Genomic DNA, 18,635 nt, shown 5'->3' with positions numbered 1-18,635 from the left:
GATTTTGTGTTTTGTTAGGAGTAATAAAATATTTGTTTGGTAGTTATGTCCATCCAAAAACCTACCTTAAACGGTAGATTACCTTAAAAAAATATATATATATATATATATAATATATATATATATATTATGTAAATATATTATATAAATATATTATATATATATATATATATATATATATATATATATATATATATATATATATATATATATATATATATATATATATATATATATATATATATATATATATATATATATATATATATATATATATATACAGATGCACGGCCTCTATACACATTCAAGATAACTATAAAGCCCTGGGCGTGTGGTATCTATACAAATTCATGAGAACTACAAAGTTCTGAGTGCGCATTATCGTTGGGAAAATACAGTATATACCAGGTGAAAGTTTGGAGAAGTGAAAGTTTCTCAAGCGTCAAACTGATAGTAAATTATGAAAAGATACTACCCAAGTTTGCCTACAGGAACCTGATTTTTCTGAACCTATTTGGCAGTTAACTTAAAGGCGATACTTGAAAATTGAGGAAGTCGGAAACGCGATGGCCAAAATAAGAGAGAACTACAAATAAATGGAAAGAAATCTTGATTGAGCTGTAATTCTGAGCATGTTTATCTACTTATTATATTACTTAACCTATAAATTTCATGCTTCAGTCAATTCGTGAACTTTCAATTTGTCGAGGATATTAAGTTGTATCTTTAAATATTACAGTGAAGGGTTATTAATTATTGCATACAATTTTTAAATTGATTTGAACGCTAAATTAACATTCAATAAGTTTCATCATTTATTACCTCAATTAAGTCCAGGTTGACTGGAGTTACAAATATCTCATACTATTTACAATATTGATAACTATGACATAAAAAGTGGGATGAACTGAATGAAACATTGGATCACTGGAACCCTTAAGATCAAATGTTGTTTTCCAGCATTGTAACTTATTAAAAAAAGAGTTACAAGAGACCATGAGGCGACTTCAACAAAAATAATCAGGTACCTTACACATTCCCTTAAGTAAGTACTTTACCTTAAGCTATTTTAAATGCACACTCTGACTGTAGCAAATAGTTCAGGAAAACTTTCATCTCAAAAACAGACATAAAAATGTATTCCAACATAGCATGGTATGCTGTGAAAAGAATATTTTAAACAAATTGATGAAAGCGAACAGTAAAAGTTATAAAAAAATATCAAATATTTCTATGACTGTGCACACCAAAAAAATGTACATAGCATGATGATAGATTGAAATGGAATTCAAAGCTTTGAAAATGTAATAGGAGTAATTAATAAATTTATGGTTGACAACAACAGTGCCAGATCAGCTTCCTCAGACATTTGATGTTCCCCATTTTTCCGCAGGATTACATCGACATCATCACTTTCAAACAGTGGTGCCAACTGCAAAGACCTCTTGTATGGTACATCAGGGTCCTAAAATAAATTTTAAAAACAAAAACGTGTTAAGTAAATATCAATTTAATTGTTACCCAATAATGGTTTATTTCGGTTTCTCGGTAGTGTTTTGGACCAACACTGTCAAAGTAGCAGGGACATAAGGAGAGGAATTGCGCTAGGCAAAGAGGCTTTCACAAGGAGGAGGGAGTTAATGACAGGAACCTTGAGTAGGGATGTTAAGAAAAGACTCCTAAAAACTTTGATATGGAGCGCAGCTATGTACGGTGCGGAAACGTGGTCATTGAAGCAGGAGGATAGACGTAGATTGGAGGCTTTTGAAATGTGGGCGTGGAGAAGAATGGAGAAGGTGAAATGGACAGAGAAGAAAACAAATGAGGAAGTACTTGGTATGGTGGGCGCAGAGAGGGGTTTGTTAGGAGAAATCCGACGGATGCAGGAAAAGTGGATGAAGGGGGTATTGACCGGCAGCAGGATGTTGAAGACTGTAATTGAAGGGAGAATGTTAGGCAAACGAGGAAAGGGAAGGAACAGGATAGGGATGTTGGATGGGATGAAGGATGGAAGAAAGTACTCAGAGCTGAAAAGACCTGATGTAGAGTAGGATGTTGTGTTTTGCTAGGGGTCACAAATTATTTTAATTAGTAATTATGTCCATCCATAAACCTACCTTAACCGGTAGATTACCCAATAATAATAATAATTAATAATAATGGTTTATTTCTTCTAAGAATAAGTAGTTCAGAAACAAGCCCTGATATTTTGCACAAAGGATCAATCCAGAAAGTTGAGGGGAAATAGCTCTACATGAAAATTCACTGGATTTATTTCAGTCAACTGCTAATGGGTATTGCCTCCTTTATAATATATTCCTTGAAGTTACAAAAGTTTGATCTTTTTCACAGAAATCACCTATTCCTCTTGAATCTGCATCAATGATAATCACTCGCATAATTTAAGCTAATGGAAATCAATAATACGGTTCTAATTTCACCTAGGAAAATTATTTGCTGCAATGTAATTCTACAACATATAAAGCTTTGGTTGACCATTATAGATGGATTTGGGGAGATTGCCAGAAATTCAATAATTAAATTAAACCAGAAGAAAAGTGATGCTGTCTCCATGAAGTTAACATAAAAACCTTGCTATTACACACTGAAATTATTTTATGATTATGAAGAATCAATATTACTTATATAATATTGATTTTTTTTACATAAAGCATACCTACACTTCATTGCCCTTGTCACAAATGGTCACGGGCAAGTTGGAGAGGACGAGAGCAGGTAAAGTACATGCAACCACAGAGAGAGCAGCCAGCTCATGAGTCACTAACAGGCACTCAAATTCAATGAGATTTGCTCAATGCATAATAAAAAGGGGGTATATCAATGTTTTCTTGATCACCTGGCAATGTAAAATGGAGACCATTAAATCAAGGATGAGATAATTTAGGAATTACTCCTATTAACCACTTTCCTCAAATTTTGCTTAAGCATATTTAAGTACAGAAATATAGGCACCTTAGCTTTGTGAAAGGTGAGATGGAGAGATGGCAGAGATTATTGAAGTAATAGGGAATAATAATATCAAGTGGAAAGGCAAGAAGAGTCAACATTAGGTAGCCATTATACTGAATATGGGGAGAAGGCCAATAGAACAGGTGAATGAAGATTCTTATTTGTTAGAAATGAAAGCAGATTTGATTAATCTAAGGGTAATCCTGATGTATATGCTGACAAGAAAGTCATATGGAGGAAAGAGGAAGATAGTATATACCATATGATCAACTAAACTAAAATGATTGCACAACTCTTTTTCATGATCTAACATCTATGAATAAATTCCATGGCTCAGTGACTTATGCTGGCTGGGGCACAAGATGACAAAATGTTTTGTACTTCCATAGATTACACCAACTGTTGGCACAGGATCACAAATGAATCAGAATGGAAATTTCCGAACAATGTTTGACTCGTTTTAAGAGCAACCAGAAAGTCTTTCTCTGCTGGTTGGTGACCACAGATGAAAATTAGGTCCCAGAGACAAAACATCAGTCAAAGCAGTGGAAGCTGTTAATTCACCACCATCATAGAAAGAAATGGCATTATGGTTGGCCGGAAAGGTAATACCTTCAGTTTTCTGGGATTCGAAAGGGATTCTGCCAAAAGATTATCTTCCCACTGGTCAAATAATTACTGGAAAATACTATACTAACCTCCTGGACCAACTACTGCAAAATATACACAAAAAAGGCAAGGTTTGGTAAGAAAGAAAGCCATCTTTCATCAAGACAATACACATCCACAAACTAATGCTGTTGCCATGGCAAAAATCATATGTGAACTAAGATAAGAATTGTTGCCACACCTGCCTAGTTAGCCTGATTTGGCTCCATAAGATTTCCATTTCTTCCACAATCTCAAAATTTTCCCCTGAGGACAGAGATTCTCTTCAAACAAAGAACTAACAGTCAAACTTCTCCGTTTTGGTGATTGAAATCCTTCCCAAATCTGCTAGAAACATAACATCTACTTCTGGTCAGAATATCAAAATAATAATTGACCCTGCAGATGTGTGGCAAAATTTATGGCAAAATGACAAATTAATGACACTAAGACAACAATGACACATAGTCATAACTTTCTGTGCAATTACAATTGTACCTTAAATTAGCATCATGAGTGAATTTTCTCTGTCTTGGATCTTGACCACGGTGAGAATGACATTTTAGTCTGCATTTCATGCTTTAGATTTCTTATTCCAATCTTGGTGCTTGTTTGATATATTTTAAAAGTTATAACCTCATTGTATTTATTAATATTAGCTTATGTTCTAATAAAATAAACTGAACCAATTATTAAATTGAAGTAATCAAGCATGAAACAATTTACTTTTCAGGAAAGTGTCTATTTAGCCATTAAAACTAATATGAAAAGAACATACCAACACTCCATGAATCAGTCTGATTGGCATTTTCAATGGAATTGGTTTACTCAGATTAATATGCTCTTCCCGAGACTGTTCCGAGAACTCTTTTCGAATAAATATTTCTCCATAGGGACCATTTAACAAAAGATTTTCACCACTGTCCAAAATCGCCCTTTGCTAATACACCAAACATGAAAAAGAGAAAAATACATAATATTACTAAATTTTCAATTCTATAATTAACGTTTTAAGCTTAGAATTAAATTTTTAAGTCAAATTTAACTACCCATCACAATACATACTAATCTCACAAGGAGAAAGTATACATAGTATGTGAGGTGCATTGAAGCTCTAAGGTCATCCATTTTTTTTAAAGATGGGGAATAGATATAAAGATGAGGTTTAGTATGAAATCTGCAGCCATTCTTTAAGAATACAAGACACAGATGGCTGTACAGTAGAGTATGCAAGGTTTGTGTAGCTGCCGATAGTGTGCCAAGTGTTTTCAATACTTAAAAACAGTATCATGTGATGTACAAGACCAAAATCACATGATTATCAATTTTTGCCGCCTGCTTGGTTTAACATTCATCATCAATGGCGCCAGAGAAGCAGTGATGGTGTTATTATTGAGAAATATGTGTGTTTGTAGGTGCGGCAGTTCAGAGAAGGCTGAATATCATGTGACAACAAACCCAAGAAGCCTCAGCCACAGGCCTGCCAGTTTTTTGATTGGGAAAAAGGAACTGCTGCAGTTCCAATGAAGCTGTACTGCTTCTCAGTGGCCATGGAATAATGACATCAAGCATTGTGAAAAATGTGTACATCTAGAAGGAGATTATGATTAGAAAGAGTGGAAATTTCAGCTTTCCGGTACAAGTAGTTAGTCAGGAAAAAAAATTAGTAGATCATACAGAACTTGTTGAACTTGAGATTATGGAAAATTCCTCAAAGCTACAAGATATCCTTGTATAATAGGTATGTCCATACATTGTAATGGATTTCTCAGCACTAACTCAGTGACAGTCTGAATATTTATATTTACTTCTTGCCTACTATATTTCCTTCTTTACTTCTTCATTCTCTCTATATTCAATGAAATTTTTGAAATAATTGCACTGAAGTCATTTTTGGGCAAACGGGTTCATTGTTCAAAAACTTACTGGACAAGATAGAAAAAGACATCGCCAAGTGCCTCCGACAGAATGCTTTGCTTCATTGCTAATTTTATCATTCTCTTTTTCTTATTCCCCTTGACTGAAGTGGAACGTATTTCAAATTGATGCATATTAGATGAGGTCTGTCTGGAAATGATCCAGCCATACAATATTTTGAGAAAAATAACCAACCTAGAACAATAAGGCCTTAGTACCCTTTAAATTACCCCCCTTGGGACCTCACATGCTTATCTCAATGTCTCTTTCACTTTACAAAACAATCAGCAAGGTCCTTCAAGGCGTGCCTACCCTCTCATATTATTTGGAGTCATTGCAAAATTGAATGGATGTGGAGGCAATAAGAGTCCACCATTAGGACACGTTGTCATTGCCAAGACCTACTGCCTAAGCAACATTCACAAACAGAGCTCAAATTTGATAATTTTTTTTGAGGATTTGATATCAAATCAATTGATTCAAAAGGATTCAATCAAATCCCTAAATTATGAATCAATCACCAATTTAAACAGCTAAAGTTTGATGCATGTAGTTTTTGACAGGTTGATTGCAATGAAGAGAGAGACATGAAGATAAAATGTCACCTCTAGTCGTCCCAAATTCAATGCTAAATATTCTCAAATTTCAATTCTTCTACACCTAATGGCATATTCATTCATTCAAGATATTCCTTCAATCAAAGGTAAGTTTTGAATGGTACCTAATGACTATTTAATTCCACATTACCGCAAGACCTCTCTCTTCTTTATTCTACAGTATTTCTTTCTTCATTCCTTACTCACTTCAGTCTGCCTTCTTGCTGCCTGATTGGCCTTATCTTTTCCTTTCTCTAACCCCCTTACCTAACCATCTCCAGTCTAACATGGCCTTCAACATCACACTATCTTCAAAAATATTTCTCCCACCCACTAACTGTGAAGAATTTTTTAGAATTCTCCTCTTTGTTGTACATATTATCATTATTCTTCACCACACCCATAACTCAAAAGCCTCAATTCTGAGCTCATTCTCTTAGATGAAGCTGAAGATGATGTTGAATGTCGAAACCCAGGTCGTATCATAATAAATTTTCAGTGGAATCACAAAGTTACTATTTTTTCATTTCTCATTCTCTTGCCTGAAAGATCAGGTCTCAAGTATTGAAGTTTTCATCAATCTTTCTTCCATACTTTACTTGCCTGTAAATTTCTTTCTGTAAAGCAACCAGTTATTACTGCAAACCCTTGGCTGTCAGACTAAATATTGCATGAACATTGGAAAACCTAACTCAATTATCTGACCATCCCCTTCTATTCCCATTTCAAGCCCTTCTCATGCTACCCTTAAAATTTCCTCAGTGCAAAAGTAGAGAAGTACCATCGATACTATGACAACCTAACTTACACCTCTGTCTACCTCTTCCATCCCTATTCTCCATACACTTCCGTTTGTTAGGGACAAAATAAAGCTTTCATGACTGGCTTCTAGACTGAGCATGAGGAAAATACAAAGGTCTTAAAATAATACAAAAAGCAAAAATATTCATGAATAAGGTGATTTTTAGCAGTATATAAAGAATTTAGGTATCCATTAAATGGAAAAATAAGTTACTCGGACACAAATTGAAAATTAAAAATCCTCAATATACCCAAAATAGCAGGAGTTTCAATTTCTTTTAGTTTACTGTGGGGAAATACACACATTCCAAAAGAACTAAAAAATCACATGGGCTGAGTCCCATCGTTAATGGAAAGATATGGTGAAACTGGGAATAAACTGAGTGATGCAAAACTTTAATATTTTTAGTGGAACTAAAATTGATATGTACTCACCTAGACAATGGTTTATTGTAAGTGGGTCATTCAATAATTCCTTTGAAAATTCATGCAATGGTGCTTAAGGTATCAGAATAGGTTTGCTTTTAGTGAGCCTCAATCTCTCACTAGAGTGCTGTTAATGTTCCAGCTATTCCCCATCATGTGGTTTCATTTTCATAGTTGATTGAAGCAACAAACTTTTGTTTATTTACAAAAATGGAAAAAAAAGAGTTTCATGCGGTGGCTAAACACTTCTATCTATAAGGATTAACACTGAAAGATATCAAAGCCGAGTTGAATGAAGTTCATAGCACATCTTCTTCTGTGTTTGCGGCCATTTGCCCAATATGGCCATACATCCACAAATGATGAATATCATTTGAAAGGTCCAGTTAAAGTGACTTCCTCCAAAATATTTTTAAAAATCCACGACCTGGTTTTGAGTTATCATTTTCAAAGTTCACGAAATAGTTGAGGCCACAAGAATATCACAATTACTGTTTTTAATTTTGCATGAAAAACTGGGGGTGAAAATAATCTTAGCAAGATGGGTGCCACCGCATTTGCTCTCAGTGGAGAATCAAGCAATCACGTGGTTGATTCTGAGGCTGGTTTGGTGCATTTCCATTGCAATCCTTACCAGTTTCTGATTAGATACGTGACTGTGGATGAAACATGTATATACTACCACACTTCAGAGACAAAGGAAGTAAAAACAAAGGGTTTTCTAAAAGAGACACGACTACTGAGAACGTGAAGACAGTAAATCGGCCAACAAGGAGATGGCCAATGTTTTTGGGATTCAGACGGAATCATTAACATTGCTTTCTAAAAGTATAAACAATAAATCAAGAGTATTATGCGACATTATTGCACCAGCTGAGCGAAGAAATCAAGAAAAATATCCTCATTTGGCAAAGTGAGAAAATCTCTTCCATTGAGACAAGCATGGGTGCAAAACTGTACAGTTTCAATGGTGAAAATCATGGAATTAAAGTTCAAATTATTACAAAATCCACCTTATTCACCAGATTTGGCCCACAGTGACTTTATTTTATATCCAAACTTAAACAAATAACTCTGCAGAAAACAATTCACATCGAATGAGGAGGTTATCACAATACAGATGCCTATTTGGAGGACCTTCCAAAATTCCACTTTTTGGACCACCTCAAAAAGTTGAAAAAATGCTGGAAAAAGGAAATCAAGCTAAAAGGAGATTATATTTAAAAACTCTGCCCAAAATGATTTGCATCCTATTTTTCCAAAGGATTCATTGAATGACCCACGTTTTATGTGTACATTTGATTGATTCCACAATAAATGATACTATGTGTAAAGCATACTCTGAAGTAATTATTGTGCATAGATATTAATTTACCACTAATTCAACAATGTATGGATCCGTTAAAATAAGTATTGAAAGCCATACTCTACCCTTGTGACTATTTTGATTTGAACTAAATAAGATTAGAGCGAGAATCGGTATTAAAAAATTGACTCAGAAAAAAATGAGGTGTTGATGCATTCCAAAATGCATACTTTTTTATGAAGGTACTCCAGGGTCTTGGGTATTCTGTTCATATACATTTAATATCAATAATGATTTGGATGATAAAAACCTCCCATTGATTGTGTGTTGATGGTTAAACAGAATATGATTATATATTCATTACTTAGGTCCACTTGAAGTTCAAGCACAAAATTTAACATTGGTCAGATTTTTGAGGCTACCTTTCTCCTGACAAGACAAAATTTTAGGTTATAAGAAACAGGAGCTAAAAAATATTATTGGGTTTTGGTTAAGGCTGAGCAATAAACAGGGGCAGATTGTGTGGACAGAGGGAAATAAGATGGCTTAGGACAGAGGAAGTAATCATAAAAACCCCCACTGGTGATGGTCTAATACAGGGCATTCCCCTCTTCCAAAATATAGTTAATTAGTGCAAACAAATAAATTACTAATAAAATATAATACACCTTACTTCTGGGGAAACACCATTGTAGATAAAGTGATACTTTTCCACAAAAAAATTCAATGCAGGCGCAACAAGTACCATGCCCCAAATCCTTTCAGGAATTTTCTGAGCGACGCTAATTGAAATCTGAAATTGGAGAGAGAATGACGAATTAGTTCTTGAATGCATTCTGACAGATATCAATATCTAAACTGATAAAAAAATGTGCTCACTTCCTTATCATTCAAACTAAAAGAAAAATGTCACAGTCTATGTCCTCTCAAATACTCAAATTAATTCTTATTACCTTCAAGATATCTTATCAGCTTACCATAGTGCAAAGGATCTACTACAGTGTATATCTTATCTACCTTGATTTTACCTTAATTATCTTACACTTCATCTAGCCATATTTTTTTCCAGATCTAAATTAAATAGGTATCTGCATAGGTGAAACTGCCAATGCTTCCTAAATTATGAGCCCAACAGAATAAAATGGTACTCAATAACAAATATATTCACAGAAAAGACATTATCTCCACCATAAGTGAGCTCAGGAGGTAGACCAGCATAAAAACTAAACACATAAATGTCTTAATGAGACCTCAAGCTCTAGTTTTGAATGTAAATACTTTCCAAGGTCTAGTCAGATATAAATAAATAAATAAATTTATTTCATAAATATTAGCATTCACATTCTTTCCATAAAATTGCATCCTAAAAGAAATAGCATTGATTGACAAATACAGAGCAGTTGAAGTTTTTCTAATTTAATCAAGTAACTGGTAACCTCTTTCGAATATTAAATGCAAGATCCATTCTTGGATTCAAGAATTTCCTCCAAAACTTATGGTTCAGAGATGAGGGGGAATGTCCTTTATGGGGGAATTTATTCAGAGGAAACAATCTTTCATTTATCTGACCAAGGACATAGTTCCACAGTGGCCTGAGGATTACCCCACTATATCCACTGTAAAAGGCTATACATAATTTGCATCTACTAATGGCATGAAATATATAAGGTTGATTTTGTACATAGTACATTTTACTTTGCCATTTATTTTATTTAATATTAGGCTAACGATAGCCTTATGCAATCACCACTGCACACTTTCACCTATGTAGCTGAGTTTGGATTCCATGCTTTTCGTTAATTTTTTAGATGTAATTTGCTACATGTTTCATTCAATCATTAATTATCATTACCAAACTATGTAGGTACAGTACCTTGCATAAATTACTTTGTACTTGAATATAAAACATTTTTAAAGACTTTACAAAGGAAAGTGATAACAGTAAATAGGTGACGGTAAAGATGTAAAGTAAACTTTGTTCTTAAAACAAGGTAAAATTGCAGGATATAAGTACCACAATTTATGCAAATACATTTTACTTATTTGTTGCATTTCCCACAGGTGTTTTAGTATGAAATACATTTGCCTGTGGATAATAGGCTGAACAGTCTATTTGTCATTTTTTAAATACTTAAATGGAGAAAACCAGGGGATGATATCAAAGGTGAAGAAATGAGAGTTTTAGTTAGAGAAGGAAGCTAACAGGATTGCTAAGAGAGGCAGTAGAGCTAAAAAAAACACCAAAAATTTCAACTGCAAATATGGATTACTACAAAGTGCATTGAAAAGAATTCTCCAGCAACTAACCAATCGGAAGGCAGTGACAAGATGAGATGGCCTGCATAATGGTAGTGAAAATTACAGAAATCTACAATGAATAATTAACCTTGGTATTTTTTCCACACAAAAACTTTATATTAGAGCTTCAAATTATCAAATTCATCACAGCAATCTACCTTTGACCAGAAGACAAAAGCTGGTATGCAGGTGAACTGTTGTCTATTCAAGGCAACAAACATGGCAAAAACCTGACATATGTGGAGCTCAAATTCAAGCACTGTTAAAGACATTATACAATACTGTATTGTTTACCTGGGTTTATTTTTTTAGCAACTTAGGGTGGTTTTTAACTACAAAGTGAACTTGCATATGCAAATCTTGTGTTTTAAAACATGAAAGACCAACTATTGCACCGAAGGTTTTCTATTTGCCACTAAATCAAAAGCCTGGTATAGTTTTGAGAACGGTAATGCTTACATTGAAAATCTGCATCATATTTATTTAATATTTATTTACTCTGGCCAGAGGCATTACATATAGCATTTAGTAACCTCTTCAAAGAATCCCAGTTATTTTTAAGTGTTTTGCATGAACAATGTGAAAAATATACCTTGAAGACGAACCACAAAAAAACATATGATAGAAATCTCAAGAAATACGAAAAGTAAGTTAAATTTTAAAGTTGGAGATAAAGTATGAGGCAATAAACTAGAGAAGGTGGAGAGTTGCTGTATTTAGGCAATATTTTAGAGAAAAATGGGTAGAGCAGTGACAACATTAGGAGAAGGAGGACATTAGTGAAGGAGGATTTTGCGAGGAGAAGGGAAGTTATGATAGGTACACTGAATAAAGGCATGAAAATGACATTAGAAATGACAAATATTAAGTGTAATGATTTATGGATGTGAGATTTTGTCTTTTAGGCAAAAGGATGAGCGTAGATTGGCAGCTTTTGAGATGTGGGCGTGGCAAGGCATAGATAGAGGAAGACAAACACTGAGGTTTCTTATAGGGCGGGTGAAGAAAGGAAGTTAGTGGAGGATATCCAAAAAAGGCAGAGAAAGTGAATTGAAGGAACAATGAAAAGTACAATGATGTTGAAGGCTACGATAGAAGGAAGGAAGTGGGGTTAGCAGGCAGTCAGTATGATTTTTCAACAGCATGAGGGCAGAAACGTTATGAAGAAAGAAATAATGTTGGGGAAGGAAAGAGGAAATTCTCCCAATACTTAGAAGTAAAGTCATCAGGGACAATATGAAACCTACCTTTAAATAAGGAGAAAATCTTGAATGATATAAATACATTGGATATTCCTTATAATTCAAAGTCAATTCAGGAAAAATATTGGTTGAACCAGACAAGATCCAAGAGAGATATAAGAAATACATAGGGGAACTGTACGGTAAACAAATTAGACCAGCATGATTAAATATATAGAGAGAATATGATGTAGATGAGGATAGCTTAGGTCCAGGCATACTTGATGATGAGATATAAAGGGCATTAAGGGATTTTAAATTAAATAGGTATGGGTGTGGACAGAATTTCTGCAGAACACTTTAATGGTTTAGAAAAATGTGGGAGGATGAGTCTTCATGGACTAACTCATAGCATTAATGAGAGAATAAATTGCCACGGAGACTTTGTCAGATCAGTTTTAGTCGTAGTTCAAAAAACGGAAGAGGCAGCAATATGTGAGGATGACAGAACCATAAGTCTGGCTTTACACACAGCTTAAGTGGTTCCCAGAATTATCAACAAGAGGCTGGAGAGCAGGGCAAATGAATACATACGGGTTGATAAATTTGGCTTCAGGAAGGGGAGAGACAAGGAATAGGAATATAGAATACTATCAGAATGTATATGTCTGTTTCTTATATAAATAGAGAGGAACATCAAATACAATCCGCATTGAATTAAAAAATTTATTGCACAAAATAGGACTAGATTCAAGGGATAGGAGACTTATCTGCAACCTGTAAATGTCCCAAACAGTTCAGGTTCGAGTGGTGGATGGAGAGTCCAGCAGGGCTGTGTTAGTAAGAGGACTGAGGTACGGTTGTCCATCATAACCTGTTCTATTTAATGTACGTGTGGAGGAAATGGTTAAAGAAGCAAGGGAAGAACTGGAAATAAGGAATGAAAGTCAGTGAAGAATTCATAAAATAAGTTAGATTTGCTGATGTTCAAGTGGTAGTTTGTCAGTTAGCCAAGGGTGAACAAGCAAACATTGCAGAGTACATTGGACATTAAGTGTGATGTATAGGGGATGAGAATATATTTAAATAAAATAAAGGTTATATGGTTTTCTAGAAAGAGAAGAGCTAATCTAAATGTTAACATAAGAGAGCAAAAACTAGAGCAGGTCAAAGAGTTTACCAATCTTGAAAGTGTTTTGGACCGAAATGGTCAAAGTAGTAAGGACATAATGAGAAGAATTACATTAAGCAAAAAAGCTATCACAAGGAGGATAGAACTCATGGCAGAGATTTTGAGAAAGAATATTAAGGAAAGGCTCCTTCAAACTTTGATAGGGTTTTGAAATATGGGTGTGGATAAGGGTGGAGAGGATGAATTGAACAGAAAAGAAAACAAATTAGGGATTGCTGGATATGGTGGGGGAGGAGAGAGGATTGTTGGGAGAAATCCAAAGGAGTCAGGAGAGATGGGTGCAGAGCATTCTGATTGTAAGGGGATGTTGATGACTGTGACAGAGGGGAGAATGAGTCAAATCAAGCAAATGAGGAAGGGGTAGGAATAGAAAAGGCATGTTGGAAGGAATGAAGGGAGGAAGTATACAGCATTGCATAGGGGCTAATTGTAGGGTTGGGTGTTGGTTTATGTGTTGCTATGAGAAGTAAGGAAATTGTCACTGTACCGTTCAATTACTTGGTTGCTTGTATCAATCAAAAAACCTACCTTAACCGGTGGTATGCCGATTATAATTCCTTACATTTTTTACTTGGATTAAACTTAAGGAACTATCTTCTACTACAAATATATTGCAATGGTATTTTCTATCATTTTCGGTACTTTGGAAGGGCGCATTGGTTTATTAAAGTAGACTAAACCCCAGAGATGGTGGACCTTAAAATAGTTTAGGATTGGAATGATTTTGTTTGGAAATTGGAAATAACAATTTTATAGCATGTTTAGTTATTTTTGAGAGATCTTGGCATTCTGCAAAAGCTATCGCAATAACGAACGAATGAATACATACCCAACCACCCAAACTTGAACCCACGAGCAAAACCGGGCCACTGGTAAGTTTTTCGATTACATATTTTAGGTCCTCCATCCAGTGTCTCAAATGAAGTTTTTTCACATCACCGGGCGATTCGCCAACTCCCTCGTAGTCAAACCTATGAAATAAAAATACAAGGATATATCACAAACCTAGTATATCTTCAAAAATCTTGAGAGACTAAGTTTATAAAAGCCAAATAAAATAGGTAAAGGGATTACACCTTACGCAACTAAGGCTGTTATCTAAGCAAAATTTTTGAAGTGTCGTAGCTTTTCTGCCACTCATATTAGACATAAATCCAGGTGCGAACACAATGGTAGGAGATGATGGACCTATCGTTTTCTTGTAGGCCACTTTTCTCTCTCCTTGTATTTGTAAGAACCTAGTGTCCACGACACAACTCATTTTTCGAATACCTACGAAATATGGAAAGGGTATCACTTTATAATGCTCACAAAATATTGAATGACACGATAGGAATCCATTTCGCCGGGCGACATTAAAATTTATACGTTTAAATATATTTGGAAACCCTCTAAAGAGATTCATTTTTGCCCGTATTAAGGATCAAACAACGTACGAATCACTCACTTAAGTTAAAACGGAATGGGTATCTATAAATAACGGCCAACCACAACTAGAAGGAATCAAATTAACTTCTGATAGCTGTAGATTGCACTTCCATACGTGCGATGACTTACAATATAAGAGCAACAAAACTGGTGCACTGTAAATAAAAAGGACGATACGTCGGAATTGGTGACACTGTTAAACCGCTTTAGAGTTAATACCAGTGAGATAAGAAAAGAAGAGGTCAACGCTTTCTTAAAAACATAGCCATTCAGAGATAAAAACAGAGAAATGGAATATTTTCTCAACGTAAACTGATAGAAACGGCCGAAAATGACAAATATTGCGGCATTAGCGCTTGCGCGACATCTTTGTTATGACCGCTTTCTTTCAAAGAGCATATCACGATGATCACAATTCAAGATTGCTTGATGTCAAAACAATGGATATTTTCGACGTAGTTAGATGATTTTGGCCAGTCACTCAATTGCTCAATATTCCTTTTCGAGACTAAAATAATTCAAATTGATAGATAATAATATTTTATTCAATAATCATTTCCATCCTTCCTATGCATCATGAGTTGAAAGAAGAATTTAATGTGAAAAATCCTCTCTTCGGAATAAATTTGATGACAAATTGTAATGAGTAAAAATCTGATTGGCCATAATTAGCTGATACATTCTGGATTTACATGGCGATGTATAAAAGATGGCTGATGGTAATGTAAGAGCAGGATTCCAGAATTTAATTAATTAAAAACATTTAATTACTTACAGCACTTAATTACATTTTTTTATCGTTGATTTATATATTAATCCATTTAAAACCTTAACATTACCTTATCATCAAAATGTAATAAGTCTGGGCAACTAGGAAAAAACAGTTTTTGAGTCTTTTTTTGGCTTTTTTGGCTAGCAAGACTTTAGTTTAACAATAGGGAGCATTAATGCTACTACCATTTATAAATCTCTAAAGAGAGAAAGATAATGTTATAAGTGCTACGAGTGTGAGTAAAATAATGGCATTGCAATAACATGTATTACTGTAAAATATTTAAAATAAAATAGCAATATGCATAAATGGCAACTCTAGCACTTTAGAATTGCTGTTGAAATCTACAAAATTGAGCAGTATGAGATATATCTTTCCACTGTCTTATACAAAGGTAAATATAGTATTTTAAAGAAAAAATAAATAAATAATTCACAATGCAAGTTGCATTTACTGAAATGATTTTATTAAGAATCCAGCTTCATTGACCCTGGATATACCATGAATCCTTGGAAATGGTAAAACTGCTACCGGTGGCAGACTTTGCCATTAGTATTTTAATCATTTTACTTAACTGTCACTGCAGCTAAGAAAGTAGTGCTGGCAAGATCCAGCTAAAATTGGAGCTGGTTTCACTGTTTTTCAATATACTCTCATATAGTTTTTATCCTAAATCTAAGTTGACCTGACTTCATTAACAAATAATATTTTTAAAGATATTTCTTGGAAAAAGTTTCACCAAAAACTTTTGTTGTTCCATATGAATCAGCAGGAGCCATCTTGGTCGATGACAAGGTAAGTATACACGTAAATATGATGAAAACAGGGAATGAAATTTTACCTATAACTGTAATCAGTCAAATAATTATTTTCAAGTAGAAACCTTGAAGGTGAGGAAAGGAATTGTGTGGACTGTTACCGGTTATATGTATGTGGTAGTAACAAAGAAGAGACAGTATGAGGATATCCAAGAATCTGCTTGGTTACTTAATAATATAGTTACAGATATTTGAAGAAAACTTAATAGTTCATTCACCCTCTTTATGGGGCCACATTTATCTCATACTGTCTGAGCCGCAAGTTATAAGGAACAATGTCTGTTAAAAATGTCAACAACCCTCCTGGATCTCTTGAAGTACCTATATATCTTCTTCCTAACCCATCAACAGCAAAGTCTCCACCATGAAATAAATTTGAATAAAATTAAGCTCCAATTTTGTATATATCACTCTGCAAGTTTGTCAGCCTACAGAAATTGTTTCATTTAACTTTATTTGTGAACTATTACATTACTTTCAATGAAATTTTCAAAATACTCTCCCTAAATTAATTTTAGAGAATTTAGAGGCAGTATTTTTCAGAGGTATTCTGATCATTACTACGGTGTCACGCAGAAAGAACAACTGGAACATAACATCTGTTGGATGGAATTTTGAATTCTGTGATCCCCTTGGTGTCATGCAATAACAGTAAGCTAACACTAATGCTTGGTGTCCCTTTATCCTCGCTCCCCAATCCCCAGAAATCCTACCGCATTGAAATTACTCACTTATCTCTAATGATGAGTTGTCAACGGCCTCTCCATGTAATGAACACTTCTTGTACTAAAGTAACGAGTGTAGCAGGCTGACTAAAGGTAGTCTAGGGATGAGCCAAAAGAATAGATATTAACGTGCTATAATTGATGGCTTTTGTAGAGTTCCTCTCCAAGTTGATAATTCACAAAAGTAAATGCATTGTTAATGAATTAGGGAGTTACTTCTGGGAGTTACCCTTTCTTTCACAGATTATTGCAAGTTGTTTTAGACAACCTCAGCCTTAGTGGACGATTCACTTCAATAATTGCCTACAACTGAAGCTACTTACCTACTACTAACTTATGCTTTACAGCAAAAATTCCAGAAATTACATAAATAATAGTCTCAGATAAAAATGGTGCATGCACTTAGGAAAGAGATAAATAAACTTTCTAAAATCCAAAAGGCTCATCTTTGAATAAAACCTATCTTATCTAAAATAGGAATATTTTTAATTTTTTACAATGCCCCCTGCATTATATTACTTCATTCCTAGCAATTGTGTGTATAACTACAGTTCTCCAATCAATAAGTAATCAAAAACCATTTGTTTTATTTCAATGGAATTTTGAGTCCTGATTTCATGGTTAAGTGTTCAAATATTCCATCATGTAACATTTTCTCACAAAATATTAAAATTTTTCACTGTCCATTATTCCAGTTATGATGCAAAGTATTCCCGCAAATGTATGCAAAACCACAGCAAAAAATTAAGGATGAGTTAACATAGTGAACAATCTTCTTTAAAGACTTCTCACCCTCCATTTCCATGCTTGGTTTTCTTTCAATGTATGGATAATCTACAGCTCAAGTCCTAGCACCACTTGCTAAATGCCCAACAGCTGATGGTCCATTATGTAACTTTAGATGGATGTGATGTTATTTTTTATTCAGAACTCCTGCCAGACAGTTTAGTATATTACTGCAAGCTACATGATTTCAATTGAAAGCATTAAAGTGAGAGTAAAGGCTAAAGAAGGGTGGGCCAGCAAGCCAAATGCTCCTTTTCCTTGCAAATCAAAGAAAAGAATGCCCACAGTCATAAAAATAATAGAATGCTTAAACATCTTTAGCTTATTGAAATGAAATAATTTACTTTGTAATTCCACATACTTTATTTTAAAAACACGACCCAGGTTTCGACATTGAACATTATCATCAGGTGGTCCACATAGAAGCAAGCTGGCTATTTATATCTTCTGATTGAGGGAGGGGGGTTGGCCAGAGAGTGGGGCTGGAGGGGTAAAAAGGTTACAATGTAGCTGGGAAGAAAAGAGAATTAAATCTTTGACTTAGAAGAGGGGTAGGTCTAGGAGTGGGGAGTGGGAGAGATACAAAATTTCGTTGGCAAGTTCATCTCTCTAAAGGACACATTTCAAAATTTTTAACTGCTCCAAAGCATCGAGCCTTTGACCTTTATTTTCAAAATGAATAATTTTTGTCACAAAGTCACTTTTGTGGTCATTTTTGATGACGTGCTTTGCAATGAGGGATGCTATGTTCTTATTTTTTACACGTTTGAT

The 18,635-nt window shown here is 34.5% G+C and overlaps 1 protein-coding gene across 2 annotated transcripts; it reads right to left on the bottom strand.

Annotated features, from left to right (window-relative positions):
• Positions 1 to 827: 827 nt before the first annotated feature.
• Positions 828 to 15,089, bottom strand: LOC139697983 (palmitoyl-protein thioesterase ABHD10, mitochondrial-like). 2 transcript variants are annotated; one of them, XM_071596838.1, is made up of 6 exons: positions 14,783 to 15,089; positions 14,412 to 14,607; positions 14,165 to 14,306; positions 9,338 to 9,457; positions 4,397 to 4,558; positions 828 to 1,465 (listed from the first exon to the last, which is right to left on the bottom strand). In XM_071596838.1, the coding sequence occupies exons 2-6, from the start codon at positions 14,594 to 14,596 to the stop codon at positions 1,289 to 1,291; spliced, it is 786 nt and encodes a 261-aa protein (XP_071452939.1). In that variant the 5' UTR covers positions 14,597 to 14,607; positions 14,783 to 15,089; the 3' UTR covers positions 828 to 1,288. The 2 variants fall into 2 exon arrangements, with proteins under 2 accessions (XP_071452939.1, XP_071452938.1); XM_071596837.1 differs by having other exon boundaries at positions 14,893 to 15,089.
• Positions 15,090 to 18,635: the final 3,546 nt, after the last annotated feature.

This window comes from Hetaerina americana, unplaced genomic scaffold (genome assembly GCF_022747635.1).
Source record: "Hetaerina americana unplaced genomic scaffold, ioHetAmer1.1.p SCAF_8, whole genome shotgun sequence".
NCBI classification, from domain to species: domain Eukaryota; kingdom Metazoa; phylum Arthropoda; class Insecta; order Odonata; family Calopterygidae; genus Hetaerina; species Hetaerina americana.
This window is presented reverse-complemented; position numbering and strand designations above follow the sequence as displayed.